The 21,669-nt window shown below is 41.8% G+C and overlaps 1 protein-coding gene across 1 annotated transcript in view; it reads right to left on the bottom strand.

Moving 5' to 3' along the window:
• Positions 1–5,527: 5,527 nt before the first annotated feature.
• LOC121510185 (phosphatidylinositol 4-phosphate 5-kinase-like protein 1) overlaps positions 5,528–21,669 on the bottom strand; it is a 42,065-nt gene continuing 25,923 nt past the window's right edge. The window contains exons 4-10 of the mRNA XM_041788133.1: positions 14,664–14,818; positions 12,352–12,476; positions 12,231–12,265; positions 12,081–12,136; positions 7,026–7,138; positions 6,760–6,922; positions 5,528–5,998 (exon numbers count right to left, since the gene is read on the bottom strand). Of these exons, the coding sequence (XP_041644067.1) occupies positions 5,554–5,998; positions 6,760–6,922; positions 7,026–7,138; positions 12,081–12,136; positions 12,231–12,265; positions 12,352–12,476; positions 14,664–14,818 (1,092 nt within the window). The 3' untranslated portion in view covers positions 5,528–5,553. The remainder of the gene's footprint in view (positions 5,999–6,759; positions 6,923–7,025; positions 7,139–12,080; positions 12,137–12,230; positions 12,266–12,351; positions 12,477–14,663; positions 14,819–21,669) is intronic.

Raw genomic sequence — 21,669 nt, 5'->3', positions numbered from 1 at the left:
CGCTTCCTTATATTTCAGATTTCTTTATTGAATTTTCATTATGCAAATATACAAAAGTGCAAACGCAAAAACACAAAACAGGTTTGGGCAGGAATATTCCACATTCCCACAAATAGTATAGTAGTGTGCAGTACAGGCAAGACAAACAATTCTCTGTGACAGTAATACCTGATATAGTGCAAAAGCTCTTCCTCTCCCCCATCCCCTCCCCACCCTCCCATCCCCAGCTGTCCCGAGAAAATTAAGGCATAAAAATCTAAGAGTTAGTTGCAGCGCACCACACAGAGTCAAATCTTACTTTTGATGCCAAGGGCTCGATCAAAACTCATCTCAAGATGACTTAGTTTGAGTGTTATGAAAGTAGGTTAAGAAAGGTTCCCATTTCTCATAGAATTTTCTCTTTGAGATACTGATAGAGAAATGTAACATCTCGGGTTTGAGACAGGATATTACATCCTGACACCACTGGCCAAGCGTGGGCAGGGCAGCACCCCTCCACTTCAGCAGGATGGCACGTCTGGCCAAGAGCAAGGCAAAGGCAACCATGCAGTGTTCTGTAGAGGTCAGGTGGGGGTTGTCTCCACCAGTAATACCAGACAGGGCAAGGGTAGGGCTAAGGCTTAAATTCTTCTTTAATATTGTAGATAGAGTATGGAAAATGTCATGCCAGAATTTCTGCAATTTAGGACATACCCAGTACATATGTATAAGGGTAGCATCACAATGGTTGCATTTGTCACAAGTGGGAGTTATATCGGGGTAAATATTGGACAGCTTAACCTTAATCATGTGAGCCCTGTGGACCACCTTAAATTGAATTAGGCAGTGCCTAGCACAGATTGAGGATCTATGTATTGATAAAAGAATGGAATCCCATTGGTCATCTGAGATGTGTCCCAAGTCCTGTTCCCAGGCCGCCCCAATCTTGTCCAGTGGTGAACATATCAGCATCAAAATGATGTGTAGCTCTTACAATGCACCTTTGGGTCAAAGGAAAGAAAGGTATCGATTGGGTTAGCTATGTACCCATAGCAGAGGGGAAGCAGAACACATTTTAACGAACATATTGTCTGACCCGTTAATACCAAAAGAAGTGTGTTTTGGGTAGATTGTATTTCTTGGTCAATTGATTGAAGGAAATAAAACAGCCATCTTCAAACATGTTTGCAAATGATCTGATGCCCTTTTCATGCCAAGTCTGAAAGGTTGAGTCGGAGCGCGAGGGGGCGAAAAGGTGGTTGGAGGCAATCGGACTCAAAAGGGAAAAGAGTTCATATACAAAGGATCTCCTAAATTGGGTCCACAACCAAAGGGTATGACGTACCACTGGATTATCTAGTGATTTTGGTAATGGGCAGTCAAGCGGTGCACTGAGGAGTGCAGGGAGGGAGATGTCTTCGCATGAATATAGCTCCAGAGACGTCCAGTCTGGACCATCAGGCTGGAGATAAAAGCGAGTCCAAAAAGTGATACAACAAATATTGGCAGCCCAATAATAGTAATGGAAATCAGGGAGCCCCATACCCCCGTCCCTTTTGGGTCTCCGAAGCAGGGCTCTGCTAATTTGAGGCCCCTTGCCGTGCCATATGTATGAGGAAATAATGGAGTCTAGTGAAACAAAAAATGACTTTGGAATGAGTACTGGGACACACTGAAACAAATATGTAAATTTTGGGAGTATATTCATTTTTATGGTGTTTATTCGTCCAGCAAGTGATAATGCGAGGGGGGACCACTGTGATAATAATGTTCTGACTTGGTTTAACAGAGTAATTAGATTTTCTTTCAAAAGGTTCTTAAATTGCCGGGTGACAACCACTCCCAAATAGGTAAATTGTCTCTTACTGACTTGAAAAGGAATGTCGCTGTAGTCTAAGTCAAACGCCTCTCTGTTAATTGGAAACAATTCGTTCTTGTGCATATTGATCTTGTATCCAGATATAGATCTGAATTGCTCAAGCAAGGAGAGAGCTACTGGAAGATAGGTATTTGGGTCTGAAACATAAAGTAAAAGATCATCCGCATATAAAGACACCCTATGCTCCATATCTTCTCTCCAAATACCAGAGAGACCCTGGCTGTTCCGAAGAGCCACTGTGAGTGGTTCAATCGCTAAATCAAAGAGAATTGGGCTCAGTGGGCAACTCTGACAGGTTCTGCGACCTAGTGCGAAGGGCTGAGAGATTGTACTGTTTGTTTGAACTTTAGCAATGGGAGAAGCATACAGTAATTTAATCGAAGCTATAAGTAGTGGACCTAATCCAAAATTTTACAGAACTTTAAACAAATATTTCCATTCAACGCGATCGAACGCCTTCTCAGCATCTAGTGACACGACACATTACTAGAGCTTGAATATATATAATGTTAAATAAGCATCTGACATTAAAGAAGGAGTGTCGATTCTTTATAAAGCCAGTTTGATCCTGCGCTATTATTAAAGGGACTTCCTTCAACCTGTGTGCTAGTGCCTTAGTGAGGACTTTCACATCTGTGTTCAGTAAAGAGATTGGCCTGTATGAGGCGCACTGTGTAGGATCCTTACCCTTTTTAGCTGTAAGAGTTATACGAGCCTCATTCATTGACTAGGGGAGGGAGCCTTGCTTAAGAGACTCAGAAAATACAGTAATAGGGCGTGGAGAGAGGAGTGCTGAAAATTTCTTTAACAATTTGGCTGGGAAGCCGTCGGGGCCAGGGGATTTCCCGGATTGCATGGATGATATAGCCAGGGCTATCTCCGCCTGGGACAGAGGAGCCTCCATTCTCTCCACCAACTCCGACGGAATGGTTGGGGTGGGCAAGGGGTGAAGGAGGGCCTTAATGGCTGCATCGTCACCATTAAATTGTGAGGTATATAGTTGGGGGTAAAAACTTCTAAAAGTTATCATTTATCTTAGTAGGGTCCAAGGTAGTATCTCCACTGTCTGTGTGAATATTTTTTATAAGTTGTTTAGCCTTTAGTCCCTTTAATTGATCAGCTAACAGTTTCCCAGTTTTTTCACTGTGTTCATAGTAAGTGCTTTTACTTTTTAAGAGGAGATTTTCTGTTTGGTAAGTGGTGAGAAGGTCAAACCATTGCAACAGGTTTCCCCTGGTAAAACAGCTTGCCTTTTACAAGGTCAGGGGAGAGCTATCAGAGGTAGATGGACTGTTAGTGAGGGGAAGTCGCATAGTGATTCCCACCACCATGAGAGAGGAAATAATAGAGAGGATATATGATGGGCACCAGGGATTAGTGAAATGCAGAGAGAGGGCTAGCCAGTCAGTATGGTGGCCAAAAATTTCACAGGACATAGTGACAAAAGTAACAGTGCAAATTTTGCAGAGAGCACAGGAACATACAGAGAAAGGAACCATTAATGCCAACAACACTACCCTCTAGACCTTGGCAAAAAGTAGGCATAGACCTATGTGAGTTCCAGAAACAGACCTATCTGTTAGTGTCAGACTATTACTCAAGATTCTTAGAGATATTACACCTACCTGTGACCACAAGTAGCCAGGTTATAGGAAAGTTAAAAGCCACCTTTGCAGGGTATGGTGTCCCAGAGGTACTAGTGAGTTACAATGGACCTCAGCTAGTTTCAGAGCAATTTAGAGAGTTCAGTAAGGAATATGACTTTGTCCATGTCACATCTAGTCCACATTATGCTCAGAGTAATGGTCAGGCTGAGAGGGCAGTGCAGGTAGTGAAAGGGATCCTTCAGCAGGAAGACCCCCTCCTGGCTCTGATGACCTACAGAGCAACGTCTTCCTCTTCTACGGGAGCCAGTCCAGCTGAGCTGCTGATGGGACAGAAGATCCGGACCACCTTACCCACTTTGCCGGATAACCTTAACCCAAGCTGGCCGGATATGGAGAAGATCAGGCAGACAGATGCAGCTGCCAAACTGAGACAAGCATTCCACTACAACCACCGGAATGGTGTGAGGAGTCTTCCAGTCCTGAACCCAGGAGATGCGGTTCACATGAAACTGGACAATGAGAAACGATGGGAGACTACAGGTACTGTCCACAATGTTGGTCTCACTCCAAGATCTTATGTGGTTGACACAGCTCAAGGAGTACAGTACAGAAGGAACCGACGTCATCTGCTAAACGTTCCACCAGTTCCAACTCACACACCTCCTTCCACAGAGCAAGCTGCTGTGAGGAATACAGAAGAGTTCGAGACTGAAACAAATCACACATGCTCAACATCCACATCTGCGGGTGAAGTGACACCCCCGAAGGAACAGTCACTGTGACTCGGTCAGGTAGAGTGAGTAAGCCAGCCCTGAGGTTGGATTTGTAGACGAAGACTGTTTCATGAAAAAAAGAGGAAAAGGGGGAATACACTGGAGAAAAAAAAGGATATTGTATGAGAAAAGTGAAAGATAAGTGTTATACTATTAAATAGGACCCGATGTTTGTTGAATGACAAAAGAGAAAAAAAGAACAATAGCTTTAAGTTGAAATTCATTTATGGAAAAGTTTGAGAATGCGTTACTCTTGGTTCACAGAGACTCTGAAAAGAAGTGTCTAAATTTCAGGTATTAAAATGGAAGATGAAAAGTTCAACTGGAATGAATGTTACAGGGAGATGTATATGGAGTTTTCTGAGTTAAAAATTTACAATTGAATGTAACTGTTGAGTGTTGTATGACTTTGAAGGGGAGATCTAATGTATGGAAATTCCTACAGTTGAGGTTCCTTGAACGCACCACAATAGATGTCACTGAATGCGCATGTCTGTTATGAAGAGAGACCCTTCGGGTGATGCTACTGTTTGCTTGAGCAGATGTTAAATAAAGCTCATGAATGTTTATATGATCTCAGTTATCCTGACTATGAATGTCTAGAAGACATCACACTTGCAAAGGTATTTTTTTTTTTTTAACAATTTGGCTCTTTGGTTGAGCAGGGTTGAATAACACCGTGTTAAAGTGTTAATTTCAGTTATTTATCTCTCATATGTGGAGAACTTACTGCAGTCATCTCTTTAAAAACAATCCCTGGGGTGCGCAGATGGTCAAGTGTTTTAAAGCGCACACCACGTATGCAGGCAGCCCGGGTTCGAATCTGGCCTGTGGCCCTTCACCGCATGTCTTTCCCCACTCTCTTCCCTTTTTCCAAGTCTATCCACTGTCCTCCTCTATCTTATAAAGGAATGAAGAGCCCCCCCCCCCCAAAAAAAAATGATCTTAGTGTCTAAAGCAGCAGGCCTCTCATCATCTGAGAATTTCCTAAACATAAAAAAAATCATTTCTCTCTTCTTTGTACAAGGATACAAATTTTATTTGTTGTAGTTGAGAGAAAATGTGAAGTAAATAAAGTTTAAGACAGTATAAAACAAATATACAAAAAACTCAAAGTATAAACCAAAAGGGAAGAAACAATCGCATGAAGGAAAAAGTCAAACATCTGAAACTCGATGTTGTTAATGTCAGACAAAGAATAAGAAATAAATGACGGAGGTATTTTTGAACTCTGAAAGACAACTTTATTTATTAAAGGAAAAAGCCAACAGAGCGTCAGTCACTCAGAAACATCTCGGTGTTTTGGGCTTTTTTGTCAGCGGGTGTGATCCTGTATCCACTGACAGAACCTTCTGGAGTATTGGTCGGGGCTGACGGTGGAAAAGGCTCTGCCTGGGTAGCGGAGACTCTTCCACAGATGCTCCAGTTTTTTCTTCCAGCTGTAGACCGTAAAAATGTCTATGATGCCCACAAAATGGCGTCGACCTGGCCCGTCAATCACATGAACAGCGTTTTTACAGTTTGGCAGCAGCCTGCGGTGATGCTCCAGGAAGTCCTTGAGTTCTGAGTTGCTCCTGTTTTGACGCACTGAGATGCTCATATCCTGGAGCGGGATCTCCTCTCCTGAACCTGCTGCAGCTTCCTGGGGCTGCTCACTCTCACTGTCTGCAGCAGCTGGAGCCCCCTGGGCCCCTCTCCCTTCCAGTAATGGGACAGTGGGGGGGTCTGCGTCCTTGGGACTGTCATCGAAGTCAAAAGACCTTCAAGAAAGAGAAAAACAAGAGAAGGGGTGGCTGTTAAAGGTTCATTTTGAAACACAGAGCAAAGCCAAGAACAACAAAACAGTAGGACATGAATGTCTGCTCTTTCTTACCTTCTACCCTCAATGATAGTTTAACAACCAGCTGACACTACTCTGTTGAGACAGACGGCTCTACTTCTAGCTAAAGGTATGCTTTAGGATTGAGCCACTCTTGTCCATTTTTTGTATCAAGAACATCAATCCAAACATGTCTAAAGCTAATTTTGTCTCTTTATGAAGATGACATATACTGTTCAGCACCACTCCAGACCAAGCTCTGATGATATTCTAATCTACTGAGATGCTGTGTGTAGCCTGGCCTCAGTCACTTTTTAGAGCTGAAGAGGCCATTTGGCAGAGAGGTGAAATGTCTTCAAGAACCAAGTCCAGATGCCCCTTTGGATCTAGCGTTGGTTGACCTTCGCAGACATTGAGTGACTCTCACCACAACTGCTCTGAGTGATGGAGTGAAGGATGACTGTCTTGCAGCAGCAGTAGACATTGATGAAGAGTTTTATCTGCCCAGCAGTCTAAGGCCTTTATTTGATTCACTGTATGTGATGGTCTCGTTGGCTGGTAGTTTAGTTTTATACATAAACTTTGCTCAGACAATTGACCCCCAATTTAATCAAGTTTAAAAACAACCTGAGAATATGAGAGGCTTCAGCGTACAATAATTGGCTCTGCACCGCCTGTTAGAAGGAGAAAAAGTGAACGTACTTTGTGGTGCGAACAACGAGGTTAGCCAGAGAGTGTTTCCCATCAAGCTCGTCTTTGTGCAGAGGCTGATGAGCCAGCAGGAGGCTGTAGTCCAGAACATTCAGCTCCTTCAGGAACACAGTGTCTACATTCACTTGTCTGTTGAACCAAGATTTCTCCTGATCTGCAGAAACCACAACAGAATTTCTGTTAAGAGTTTACAATTTATTCTGCTAAAATCATTCATAAATCATTCTCATGACTGCAGAAACAAGCAGGACACAGACCTAATGCAATGTACTGGCCCTCAAAGTTGTTGTCCTTCAGCACTTTGATCATCTGTTTCCCTCCTGTGTCGGGGTTTGTCCAGCGACCCACTTCACAACCTTTAATGTCGTATCTGCAACAATATGGAATGAAATTTGTGTCAGATTCAAACAAAACTTATTTGGTATCAAACAAAAACATACAGTGGCTGGTAAGGGCAAACAGCCTGCTTTCAGTATTTTCAGCACCGATGGTCTTCCTTCCACCTCACCACCAGGTGGTGATCAGTTAACAGCTCTGCTCCTCTCTTCACCCGAGTGTCCAGGACATATGTGACCACAGATCAGATGAAACAACAACAAAGTTGATCATAGATCTCTGGCTTAAGGTGCTCTGGTACCAAGTACACTTATGAGGAGCCCTATGCTTGAACATGATGTTCCCAATCACCTCCCTCCAGGTTTCTCCATTATTGCCGATATGAGTGTTGGAAGTCCCCTAATAGAACTATGAAGTCCCCAGGTGGGACCTCCTCCAGGACCTCTACCCCAAGAAGGCCGCAAACTCCGAACTACTGTTTGTGCATAAGCACAAACAGTCAGAGTCTGCCACTGTCAGTCGCAGCGATGCCCTTTCGTTGACCGGGGAGAACTCCAACATAGCGGCACTAAGCTGGGGGCTTGTGCATATCCCCACATCCATCCCGTGCCTCTGACCTAGGGCAACTTCGGAAAAAGAGAGAGCCCAGTCCCTCTCTAGGAGTTGGGTTCTGCAGCCAGAGCTGTGCATGGAGGTGAGCCCAACTATATCTAGTCGGTACCACTCCACCTCCTACACTCTGGCTCTGGCTCCTTCCCTGCCAGTGAGGTCATGTTCCACGTGGCCACTGCTAGTCACTGCCACCGGGGGTCGGCCCACCAAGGCTTCCAGCTTCGCCACTAAATGTGCACTGTACCCAGCCACCCTGCCCTTCCCTGTGTGTGAAATCGTTGGCTAAAAATCCGGATCCATCGGTAACTCCATGTTTCCTTTTACTAAATAGTCTTCAACGTCCCTCTTCTCTTAATGTAACCCCTCTGGGATTGATTCATTTTAAACCAGTTACACATCTTCCTTCTTTGCCCATAATCAATGGCTTACTAAAGCAATTAAGCATCAGCAGCGGTTGTTTTGAAAAAATAAATCTTCACTGTACTAAATAATGCTTCATCTTTTGTCAAATCAAACCTCTAGCTAAATCTTATTATAAACTTAGAGTTATAAGTTATATTCTCTGTAGCGCTCAGTACCTGTTGTTCTGTTTGTAGTACTAAAAATGTGACAAAGTTATATTTTCCATCAACAACAGTGCATTAGCACTTAATGATTTAGATGCTTGTTAAAGTGAGGACATTTGGTACGTACCAGGCTCAAATTTCCCCCAAAGTGGCTGGTCTCACCATCCGGTCGTGCATTTTTGCACAGCACCAAGGTCTTTCATACTGTAAGACAATGGCACACAAAATCGCCAAACTCACACACGTATATTAGCATACGAGCAGACTCATGTCCCAGTTAATTTTTTTTGTTTATTAATGTTTCTTTTCAACCTCTTTCATCTGAGCCAGGGCACAGTGTTTGTACGTTGGACTGAAGACTCTAAGGGTGTATTCACACCTGTGGCTCATTTGCTTTGTTCCGATTCAGGGGCAAAACCGATACATTTTTTTCAGTTGTCACTTGGTTTGTTTGTGTTCACACGGCAAAAGTCTCTTGCGATCCAAAGTTGTAAACAAATGCCACATGCGCTCCAATTCATCTCTCATTGGTCAGAAATCTTACTCGGAAGGCAGGGGAGTTTCCTTATCTTCATTCATTCAGGTTCTTACCTGCTTTCCATGGGCAAAAACAACAGCCATGGAGCATCAGCAGCGTGTGTGGCCGTTTTTTTTTTTTTATAGCGTTCATCTGGCTAATGGACCAGCGTTCGCTAAATCAACAAAACATGCATTTTTTTCAACAGTCAAGACTGCATCTGGAAAATAATGTGCTTATGCACTTGTTAAAATGAAGACGTGCCGCCTCACGGAGACACGACTCATTTCGCTCAGATAGATCTATTGTTTTTCCGCCTTCTCTTCTTCTTCTGCTGTTGCTGATTCTTCCACTCCTTCTTCTATTGTTTTAACTGATTGGTTGGCAACCGGGCACATTACTGTCCCCACGACTACAGTGTGTACTACAGTTATGAGTCAGCTGTGCCAGTTTCTGAGGTGATTGTGTTCTCACTGCAAAGGAACCGCTACAGGGCTCAAATGGAAGCGAGCCGAGACCACCCTATTTTGGCGATCTCGGCCCGCTTGTTTTGTCCTGCAACCGAGTGCGATTGCTGTGTTCACATATGTCCAAATGAACCGGACTTTAGGGGGGGCCACTCACTGTTTCGGAACAACTGCCCCAAACGAGCCAGGTGTGAATACACCCTAAAGCTCTCCTTCGAGGGGAAGTGGAACCAGGTTTTATACTAAAGAAACAGAAGCTGGAAGCCAACACTGAGGTTAGATTTGTATTGCTATTAATGTTTGTCTATTTTTATAAGTGTGGCAGGCAAGGGCAGAGGCCCAAAGGTGCTGCATGCAGGCAGCATAGACTGGTTCTCACATTGTGGAACATCACTTCTCTGGTGGGGAAGGAGCGAGAGCTAGTGCGGGAGGTGGAGTGTTACCGGCTTGATATAGTTGGCCTCATCTCCACACACAGCAAAGGCACTGGAACCAAACTCCTGGAGAGGGGCTGGCCACTATATTATTTTGGAGTTGCCCAGGGTTAGAGGTGTGGGGATACTCACAAGCCTCCAGCTGGCAGCCCCTGTGTTGGAGTTTTCCCCAGTGGATGAGAGGGTCACCTCCCTGCTTGGAGGACTTCAATGCCCATGTTGGCAACGACAGAGACACCTGGAGGGGGGTGACTGGGAGGAACAGCCTGCCTGATCTAAACCTAGGTAGTGCTTTGTTCTTGGATGTCTGTGCTTGTCATGGACTTTCCATAACAAATACCGTGTTCAAACATAAGAAGGTCCCTAAGTGTACTTAGCACCCTTAGGCCAAAGATCAATGATTGACTTTGTGGTTGTTTCATCTAATCTGCGGCCACGTTTTGGATACTCGGGGGAAGACAGGAGCAGTGGCACAGTGCCTATGGAGTGGCAGACCGGGGGCTGGTTCCCATTTTAAAAAAGGGGACCGGAGGGTGTGTTCAAATTATACGGGTATCACACTCCTCAGCCTCCCTGGTAAAGTCTACTCTAGGGGTGCTGGAAAGGAGGCTTTGGTCGATTGTCGAACCTCAGATTCAGGAGAAGGTCTTTATTCTCACAGGGCTTCTTGAGGGAGCCCTGTGAGAATAAAGATCACTCGTATTATCTTTGTTTTAGCTTGGTGTGGAGTTATTATCCCTGTAGAAGTCCGCAGACCCACACAAGCTGACCAGAGAATTAGTTCGTGGTGGAAGGAGACAAAATGGCAAAAGTTGCATTGTAAATGAGTGTTTGACACAGAGGGTTGTTTAGGGAGAAATATAGTGCTTTGTACGTTTTCAACACAGCGTACTGGCATACCAACATATTTTCTTGGCTTAAACTACGCTGATAAAATGTTCCCATCTACAGCTACTATGCCATGGATCTCTCTGAGCTTTTAATAACCACTGGATCAACTTTCACAGAAATCACTAGAGGCTAATTCCACTATAACCAAACACCTCATATTACCCAACTTTAAAAATCCAGAAATATCCCAAAGTAAGGGAGAGTGGGGCACCTTCCTTTTGTCTAAACCAGTGATACTCAACAAGTGGCTCTGGAGCCACATGTGCCTCTTTTGTGATTCTCTGTGGCTCTTTTTTGTCTTAAATTTAAATATTATTCCCCCAGAAAACCTTAAACGAGGGAAACTTTTTTGCCCTTTTTTTCACCCTTTTTGCCACTTTAACCCATCTAAGCTACCTTTTGCCATTAAATACCATTTTTTTCCTACTTTTTTGCCCATTTTAACACTTATTTTGCAACTTTTTACCATTTTTGCCACTCTCACCTATTCAAGCTACCTTTTGTCATTAAATTTTTTCCAAGTTTTTGCTCATTTTAGCCTTTTTTTAGCCTTCTTTTTGCCACTTTTATCCCATTTTGCCCTTTATCACATTTTTGTTGCCAGTTTTCATTCATTTAAGCCAGCTTTTGTCATTACATTTTTGTTTCCTAGTTTTTGCCCATTTTAGCCACCTCTTTTATCAAATTTTTGCCCTTTACCCCCCCCCCTTTTTTTTTGCAGATTTTCACCTATTCAAGCTACCTTTTGTCATTAAATTTTTTTCCTTGTTTTTGCCCATTTTATCCACTTCTTTTTGCCACTTTCATCCCATTTTGCCCTTTATCCTATTTTTGTTGCCATTTTTTGCCCATTTAAGCTTTCTTTTACAATTAAAGACCACTTGTTTCCTCTTTTTTGCCCATTTTTTTACCACTTCTTTTTGCCACTTCTATCTTTTTTTTGTGCCTTTTTACCACTTTTCATCCATTTCAGCTACCTTTGCTACTAAACACCACTTGTTTCCTATTTTTTGCCATTTTTGCCACTGTTGACTGCTTTTTGCAGACTTTAGTCACTTTTTTTTCTCAGTTTTTTGCCACATTTGGACCATTTTATGTCACCTATAACTCATTTTTTGTCACTTTTCACCTATGTTTTCCTACTTTCTGACCCCTTTTCCACTTTTCCTCCCCATTTTCATCCCTTTTCATCTATTTTTGTTGCTTTTTGACCATTTTTGCCACCTTTAATAATTGTTATTGCTACTTTAAGCTGTTTTTGCTTCACCACTTAGATTGTGGCTCTTGAAAAGTTATTTTTCAACAATTTGGCTCTTAGGTTGAGCAGGTCAAAACATTTTCACAAAAAAAAAAAAAAGATGGAGACACTAAAAGGCCCCAAGCCTTCATTCCATACCAGACAGAGCGGTGTTTAACATCATGGGTAGTTCTTTTACTTCTTTTGAACAGCTAATGAGAAATAGAGCATTAAAAACAGTACATACTGTACCTAATATCGATCCTCTCATCAGGATAGAACACACTCTGCATCACAATGAAATACTTCTGGAGAGCAGAAGGACAACATGAGACTGTTAGAACTGCTCCTGTCTGCTATATAGGAGAGAATTGCCTGATTTTGATGATGTTTTTGAAATACCTTGACTTCATCTGGGATAATAATCCTGTGGACACCTGGAAAGTGGAAAAGCAATGGAAAATTGTTAAATCAAAGTCACTTTTCTTAGTCTGTGGTTTCTGGTTTGAACCAGCTCTCTTACCAAGAAATCTGACCAGCAGCGAATGAGGGTATTTTTCCAGATGGTCCATGTATGCCTGCAAGTTGGACAGCAGAAATTCAACCTCTCTCCTGCTCTGCGTCTTCAGGAAGTATCTCTTGTCATTCCTGAAACAAAGAAAAAAAATCATAAAACACAGAAAAGCAAATATTGGATTCCAGCTCATACGTGGAAATCATGGGGGAGACAGGAGATTCACAACCCCCTACCCTGGATAATCATTGAATCCACATTATATCAGAGGAAAGGGTTAGCAAATCATTAAATACTACATGATAGTTTTAGATGAGGATGCTAAAGGAAATATCATATTCTGAAATGAAAAAAAGGCAACAAGCTCCAGCCGCAGAGGACGATAATGCACAAGGTATGTTATTGTTGGTAAAATAATAATTACAAATAATCTCACTTGGATATGCAATAAGTGGTGGATAAATGACCTGAAAAAACTCACATAATACACCATTGAATAAATACAGAATAATAAATACAGCCTTGAATTTCAAATTGATTGTCAGAACCATGGACCAGAACACAGAATTGCAGGACTCAAAAATGCAGACTCTCAGACAGGTTGACGTGAAGCAAAAATCAGATTCTTTAATACAGTCCAAAGTCAAAAACCAGAAGTTCCAAAACTCACAGGCAAAGGTACAAAAAGCAGCAGGCAGGAGCGGAGTCAAAACGGGCTGGCGTGGTCGAGATCGAGATGAAAACAAGACGTGAGTAAACTAGAGAGCTGGTACGTGACAAGAAAGGTCAACGGACTAACAAAGGAGGTGGGTGAGCAGGTGAGTATTATACTATGACTAATTAGTGATGCAGGACCGGTGTGAGGAGCAGCGTGCAGGACGGAGAACAGGAGAGGGAGGGGACGAGGTGAGTGACACAAGAGGTAAGGAGAGTCAGAGAGGAAAAGGCGGGGGCGCGGTGCATGAAGCGTGATTGATCTAAAAATAGAAAAGAGAAATTAGAACCAGCAAAAAATGAAACAGACATGAAAGTGCGAAAAAGGTGAAAAATAAACTTAACAGACGAGGATCGTGACATTGATATAGTAATATTGTATTACTAAAACAGTATGTTTTCACTGTAAAAATTTAAACCTGCTGGGAAGCAAACCACAAATTCTTTGAAAGTCTTTGTTGCTATATTTTGTTGAATTTAAAATTTTAAAAATGCTGCCATAATGTACTTTTTTGTAATTCTATGAATTAAAGAAATTTGTGCCTATTTGTGCAGTGATACTTTCTTGAAGGTTTAATGGCAGCCTGGATTTCTACACAGCAAAAGATTAGTCACATAAAAAAAAAAAACTTATTAAGCATTTATCAGTTTTATTCAACATTACTTCTCTCCTATTAATAACCAGCACACTGTGTAAGCATTAATGTCAGTGCATCTATTTGTCTGACAGGCCAGGAAAGGAAGAAAGGACATCTAACCACTTAGTTTTCAGTGCATCAAAATGCCAAGCAAGTAGAGAGAAACCAGGAATATCAAGGACAATTTGAAAATAAATGAATTAAGCCTAGATAAATAATTTCATAATTTCATATGAGACGATATGTAAGAGCACAGCTGAAGACAGGCCTGTTTTTACTTAACCATGTGCATCCCTTGGCATGACTATGCAAAAGATCTCCTACAGCCTGTGTTTGAGTACACATGGGATCTAGTTTCTAAGGCCGTGTTCACACCTGATAGTCCGGGGGACTTGGTCCGTTTTGGAACGGAAGTTGCAACATTGTTGCGCTTTCCTTCAGTTTGGTTCACATTCACACTGCTCTTGGTCAAACGGACCAAACCGTCTGAGCACCTACAACCTCTGCCTGTTGTCACAAATAAAGGGCGACCAAGAAGAAGACGACAAACCGGAAATCTATTTCCTTTTTTTCTTCCACATAAACAATGAAAAATCACTGAATTTATGCTATCTTGGGGTTTCTGCTTTTGTATTGGGGCATTATATAAAATCATATATAAAAATCCATGTATCATTATGCTTTATTCCACTTCCTGCCTTTGGTTCACAAGTTGGTCCGTTTTGCTTTCACACCTCAAGCGAACCACACCAGGGCTCGTTTGGAAGCGGACCGAGACCCCCTGTTTTCAAGCGGAGCACTTTCGTTGACACTAACCAAATGGAACTGGACTTTGGTGTACTCAGATTTAGATCCCTAATGTGAAACCACTTTAAGACTTTATTTCAGTTAAAAATATGCATGCGATGAGGTTAATGAGGTAAATAAAGTAAAGTTCATGGTATGAATGTTATAAAGGAGATTACTTACGTGACAAAGAAGTCGGCCTTACTCTTGGAGTTGCTGACAAACTGAAGGTAAAAGCCATCTGAGCAGAGGGAGTTCATGTATTCTTCTTCGGTGATGTCCAGTGTATGTCTTAGTTTAGCAAACACAGGTGCTGCAAAAGTCTGCATCTCAAAACCCTGTAAGGACAACAGAGCATACAAGGTTTAAAGATGGAAACATTTGGTTTATATTTGTATTAATGTATACCAGAATAAATGGGGACCGGCAGAAATGTAAAGAGACACAATATACACTATGCTAATGAAACATGAAAATACCTGACTTTTTCTTTCTTTCATCTGGTGGGTACATCATCAGCTAATCTGCTCAGCTAAGCGGTAGTGTAGGTGATTGTCCCTCAGGGGACCAGGGTTTGCTTCTCAGTGGGATCATGTTTCCCCCTGTCTAATCTTTTTTCTTTTTTTTTTCTTGTTTTTTTTTTTTTTTTTCTTTTCAGGAATAATGTAAGCTAGAACTAGCCCAAAGTCCCTGGGATTGAAATTGACATAGCATGAAGCTAACATGGTAAAAAAACTACAAGTATGACGAGGAATTTTGGAAATTTAAGGAGGAGGGGGAACTCAAGTTTTTCTTCATGTTAAGCTAATCACGGAAAATGTGTCTGCCTGCTTTGGGCGAATGTCGTTTCACTGTTTAAAGATCCAATTTGGAGCACCATCATGAAACTAAACACCCAAAGTCGGCTCAGACTTTATAAAAGATGGAGAGCTAAGGGTTGAAAAGCTAGCAAAGCTAAAACAAAGCCGAGCAGCACAGATAAACTTCTTTCATATGAATACAAGCGAGAGAGTAACAGAGGTATCCTACAAAATCAAAATGAAGCCTTAAACTTGTGAAAGATTGCTCATTGCTAGCTTGTTCCACTTTGTTTCCTAAGAAAAAAGACCTGGAAAGAGAGGTGAAAAAACTTCAACTATCGGACTCCACTGTGGCTAGAGGAGCATCAGACATTTCAGTAGGGACGTGCAGAGACATTTTTGGGGGCAGGGGCTCTAGTGAGGAAAAGGGCACTTCTCTTAATCTATTCATAAAAAATGCTTAAACCCCTCCACCTCTGACTTGATAATCAATTTATTTTAATAACTTCACATTCACATGGTGGTTGTATGCTCAACTTATTTCTAAAAAAATAAATCAATCACACAAAAACAATGTCTTCTTTAGTTTTCACTGGGTTTATCCCAAGAGCAAGCAAAAACAAAATAAGCTATGACACCATGGTTATGATTTCTATGCTGCTAGTCTCTACTAAATATTTAGAATAACTGACTATAGCTGCTAGGGAGAGGGGCATGGTGAAGTAAGCATTTTCAAGAAAAAATGCACTAATAGGGCCAGATCTACCAAGATCCCAATTTGCGTGTACTGATTTGCGTGCGCAATCTAGAATTTTGAGTTTGGGGTTGGACCATGGTTTGTGGGTGATTTACTAAGATTTACTGCGTAAATGACAAGAGGTGTAAACGTGTTGGAGACACGCCTATTTAAATGAGGGTTTCGTGTGTTTCATGGTTTGCAGCAAAATGAAATTCGACCTTACAGAATTAGAGGAGTTGATGGATGAAGCCAATAAACACTTAAGGGTGCGTTCACACCAGAGCTGTTTGATCCACTTTAACCGAACTCTGGTCCGTTTTCCTGGAGTGGTGTGAACGCTCACACAAACTCTGGTGAGGACCAAACAAGCACAGTCTGGTCTCGAGACAGGTGGTCTCGGTCCGCTCCCTAACGAACCCTGGTGCGGTTCATTGGAGGTGTGAACGCAAAGCAGATCAACTTGTGAATCAAAGGCAGGATGAGGCATAAACCGTAATGATATACGGATTTGTATGTGATTTAATACGCTCAAATACATGTCGGTACCTCCCTTGGCATCTGGGTAGCCATGGCAACACATTGTAGTCTGTGCTGATTCATTCGTCTTGTGTAAAGGACGACATGCTGGACAGGTCACCACCTTGCCGGCTGCTCATAATGCCGAAATGCAAGAGCAGAAACCACAAGACAGCGTAAATTCTGTGTTTTTCATTGTTTATGTGGAAGAAAAGACCGGCAGAAGAAGTTTCATCTTCTTCTACGCCTTCTTTTCTTCTTGGTCGCCGTTTGTGGCGACAGCGCCCCTAGTGGGCAGAGGTTGTAGGTGTTCAGACGGTTTGGCCCGCTTGACCAAGAGAGCAGTGTGAATGCTAACCAAACCAAAGGAAAGTGCAACAATGTTGCCATTTCTGTTCCAAAACGGACTGAGTCCCCGGACTGTCAGGTGTGAACACGACCTAAATGAGCTACAGCAAAGAAGCCCGCAGGGAGTCGGGGAGAAAAAAGAGTTTTCCCTGTTGGATTATGCTTCCTGGTTTTGGGTCAGATCGTCTTGTTTTTGTATTTTTTACCTGGTATACCACTAATCGATAGCATATTTTTTGTGTTTTTTTTGGGGGGGGGTTGCTGTGTGGATTTATTGTGTTTTCTTTTTTTCTGAGGAGACTGGTGGCTTTTAGACTTTTGCCTTTGTGTTTCTGTGAGTCACAGGCATTTTAAAAAGACTTAAAAGGGTGCGCCGGTGGTCGAGTGGTTGGGGCGCGCGCCGTGTGCGCAGGTTCGGGTCCGGCCCGTGGCACTGTTTCCTGCGTATCTCTCCCCGCTCTCCTGCCTGTTTTCGGCTCAATCCACAGTCCTATCTAATAAAGGCAAAAAGGCCAAAAAAAAATCTTAAACAAAAAAAAAAAAAAAAAAAAGACTTAAAAGACACTTAAAAGTGCTTGGATAAGGATGAGGTTGCTGTTTTCGTTGGATTTGGACTTTTAGTTAATTATTACATTATACAGACTGAGATAAAATCTTGAATTTTTCTGTGACTTACTTTTCATTTGAGTTTACGCACAACATGCGCTTATGTTCTGGGGAGGTGTTAATTAAATGGGAAGCGCTTTAAAGTCATTACGTTCTCTTGAGAGATTTAATGATTTGTTCAGAATTGTTGTTTATTGCACTTTGATAAATTATTTACTTTTAAAGGTCTTCTATTTTCCTTAAAAATCCACCCTTGTGTGTGTTTGATGCCAGCTTGAGAAAAATTAAGTGTTACAACTTCACACTGAACATCAGAAAAATGGGACTGGGAGATGCCAGCTGTAATAGCTACTGTACGCTGGAAAAAAAAAGTAAACTTGCAAGGAGTTGTGATTTGTGATTGTAGGGATTGTGTGACTCCTTCTCATGGCTGGCTCCAAATCTGCTCTGAGTTCTTCCAACAGCTCCAAAATGGCAAGGCTGGATAGGCGATATGTTTTAATGACTGTTTCCTCATTCATTCTAAAAATGTTCACACAAGGGTGAAAAATGTGTTCTTCTTTCATCGTTTTGATGTCTCCTTCTTGCTACAATAACTGCAGCCATGTGTGCATACAAACTGTTTGCACCTCCCTTCGAGACATGCTAAATATAGATGCAGTTTCTAAGAGCAAAGCTGCTTTCAGGTTTGATAAATCGCTTTGCGTGAGCTAAAATAATATATTTACATTTTCTCCTCCCAGTACACGCACATCTGCGTGTAAACGCCCCATATTGCATATTCATTGCGGCAAACGTACTAACTGGATGCAGCTGTTATTTTGCACCTTTGAATGACGCAACCCTTAGTGCACACTGTTAGTAAATCAGTTTGCACTTTTTTTTGCATGTGCAATGAGTTTGTACACATTTTTATACATGCAAACCTTTAGTAGATCTGTCCCATAATTGTTTATTTTTGCACTGATAATAAATTCTTTAAAAAGGACTTCAAAATAAACCTTATCTTCACAGTGAACTGAAAAAGACTGTTCTCTATATAAATAAGCAAGCCAAACTACCTTCCAAACTGCCATTAGACCAATGATTAGTTGCAACAATAAGGCTTAGTGCATCTGCACTCCTCTACTGCTTACTTTGTTTACTTTACTGGAGAAAACAGCAGAAATACTGAAAATCACTGCAAAAAAGGAAAAACTGGCAAAATGGAAATGGCATCACGAGACATGATTAAAATGTAAATGATTTGAGCTTCTATAGCCAAGCAGCAGAATACAGAATATCCTTATAATAAGATCTATTATTATTATTATTTCTATTATTATTATTCGTATTATCTCTCCAAACAAGCACATACTAATGGTGAGATGATCTTAGTTTTAGTGCATCTTTCACATCAGGAGGATCTCTGTCTGTCTGTCTGGTATAAAATATCAGATAGAATGAATAGTTGTTAGCTGAGAAGCCTACAGTCAGAATGATGCAGTAGCTGTTTCAGACAGGACTCTAAAGGTTAAAACATCGTGTTTCCATGTTCTGGTCAGTTTAAAGATTTTGGTCTATTTTGCATCCATATCTTTTTTCACTCTTAAATAAAGAAAACTTCCAAAAATGCACATAGATGGTGTTTATTTTGACTTTCCTCTTCTGTTTGCATCTGTAGATTTCCCCTGAATTCTTCAAACAAGCTCCTCTACATATTTAAACATTTCAGGGGAAAAACTGTCTGTTATTTACTGGGCAAGTTTGATGGTGATCTGTTTTAGTTCCCTATTATGTCCTATTCACCTTCAATGCCTTGGCAAATGTGTGCAAATAAGCGCATTTTAATTAGATACCGCATAATGAGCATATCAATGCGACGATTTTGATGATGGATTTTTAGATACACGTACCTTTATTCACCTGTAGTTGCTCCCCTTTAGTATAGTATGTTAGCCTTTATGACCATGATGAAGTGCCTCAGCTAAAACCGAACTTATTACATCAGCTAGTGGCTCATATGTGCACGTTAGCAACACACGTTAACTGTGTTTGGTCTTGTCATTTGTGAACTTGAGACCTTCCTTAATCACCACTCACCTTTATGAGTAGAAACACCCGAAACAAAAGGAAAACTGTGCTGAGGGTTGGGGTCTGCTGCTGCCTGTCTCTGTGCTCACAGCCTCACTGCGGGAGAGGGGAGAGGGGGAGGGCCTAAACCTTACTTTGGGTGGTGGTCTAATAAATTTGTTAAGCACTGTATATGAATATAAAAATATGTGTGTGTGTATATATATATATGTACAGTGTTTAACAAATTTATTAGACCATAACTCTAACCAAAGTAAGGTTTATGCCATAGCTGCCCTAAATTAACAGTATTGGTAATTACCAAAATCATTTTTATGTTTCTTCAATGGTTAATACACGAATATGTAGAAGCTCTTTAACCCAAATGATATTTTTAATTAGGGGCTCGGGGCAACGACACGAGCCACTCTCCTCCTCATAGCAAAGCTATGGGAGGAGAGTGGCTCATGGCTCGTGGTGATTCCGCCACGCTACTCCTCCTAGGGCTTTGACAAAACCCCTGCAAATTATACATCAAAATATGTGGTTTGTTCCCGATCTGTGTGCTACGACTTTTCTAAGAGATTCGCCAATTTTTTCGCAAAGTTATTTGCAAAAACCTGCGAAAAAAGTCCCATCTGAAATGAATAGGGAGAGGGATGATGAAACCACAAAAATAGGGTTTTTTACCGCCCCTACTGCTTCGCCATACTTTCACCTACAGAGATCATTCAAACTTTAAAACGCAGGATTTTTTGTCCTTGTCTTCAGGAATGTCTTTGTTATGATGATGGAGTTTACGGTTTTCTATAGGCAAGTCTTCAAATCACCTGTGCGTTGAGTGAAAATCGTGAAAAATCACCCTGCTAGAGTGGGTGATGTCATCACCCTAGAGGCTAAGAGAGCCAACACACCAACTGAGACTTTTGCGAACAACTAGTGACTACAGCCACAAATCTAACACCACACACATAAAAAATATACCAAAACAGACGAAATCTTGTCCCGCTATGGTGGAACCAAGAACCAAAGCCATGTCATGTGCAGTTTTGGCATGAGAGGACCAACTGTCCCAAGTACACTGACACCTCTCTGATCTGCTGCAATTTTACCAAATCTGATAAATTTGCCTAAAGAGTCTGAAAGTTGCCCATTTTGAGCCCGCCCTCCTGGCCCTCCCTCCATCATTCCTTGCATAATCAACAATAAAATTACATCACTGCTAGTTCTAAGCCTGCAGATGCTCATGCCGAAATCTGTTTGATGATACCGTGTACAGTTTTCGCACATGGAGAGGAGAAAGAGACTATGTTTAAAAGCAAAAATCACCCAAAACTACTCTCTGCTGTCTCAGGTGTAACTGATCTGTGATCAGTGATGCGTAACCGTGCAGGCATTAATTACCATGGCAACAGCAGCTCTGGTGCTTTGATGATGTCATCGTTGATTGACACACATACAGCCCTCAATGAGCTCTTATCACGCACACACATGGAGCTGTTCCAATAAAGCAGCCCATTTAAACAATGCTTTAACAGGATGGTGGGATGCTGTGGGTGGCTTCTCATCCACATACAGTCCCCCATAAAGGGGGCGACGTCAGTCGCCAAAGACAGCCACACATATATCCCATATGAAGTGAATGGGAGAGATTGTGTGTGTGTTAGCGCGCAAAGCGCACATTGGTGTGTGTTTCTGTGTTCTCTTGACTTTGGTGACGTCAATCAAAATAACAACACACAATCCTTTCTCAATAAAAGTTTTTAATGTGTTCAAATGGAGATGGAAATAATAAAATTCATCTCTTCTGCACCTGCTCTCATCAAGACCTTGACAGGAACTGCATGTCTGTATAAAATTAAAATAAAGGACTCTATTTCATAGGGAGGGTCAAGACCACCAAGTATGTCAAGAAAACAGCTGAGGCTCAGTTGCCAGGTGATTCATTCGGAGTAGTGTGAAAGCTCACAGGGGCTCTGGTGTGGACCAAACAAGCAGATTCTGGTCCGCTTAAAAACATGGGGTCTCGTTCTGCTTCCAAACGAAACCTGGTGTGTTTTTTGAGGTGTGAAAGCAAAGCGGACCAACTTGTGAACCAAAGGCAGGAAGTGGCAAAAGCATAATGATA

The sequence above is a fragment of the Cheilinus undulatus genome, linkage group 5 (assembly GCF_018320785.1).
Source record: "Cheilinus undulatus linkage group 5, ASM1832078v1, whole genome shotgun sequence".
Lineage (NCBI taxonomy): Eukaryota > Metazoa > Chordata > Actinopteri > Labriformes > Labridae > Cheilinus > Cheilinus undulatus.
Note: the sequence above shows the minus strand (reverse complement) of the source record. Positions and strands in the feature narration are given on the sequence as shown.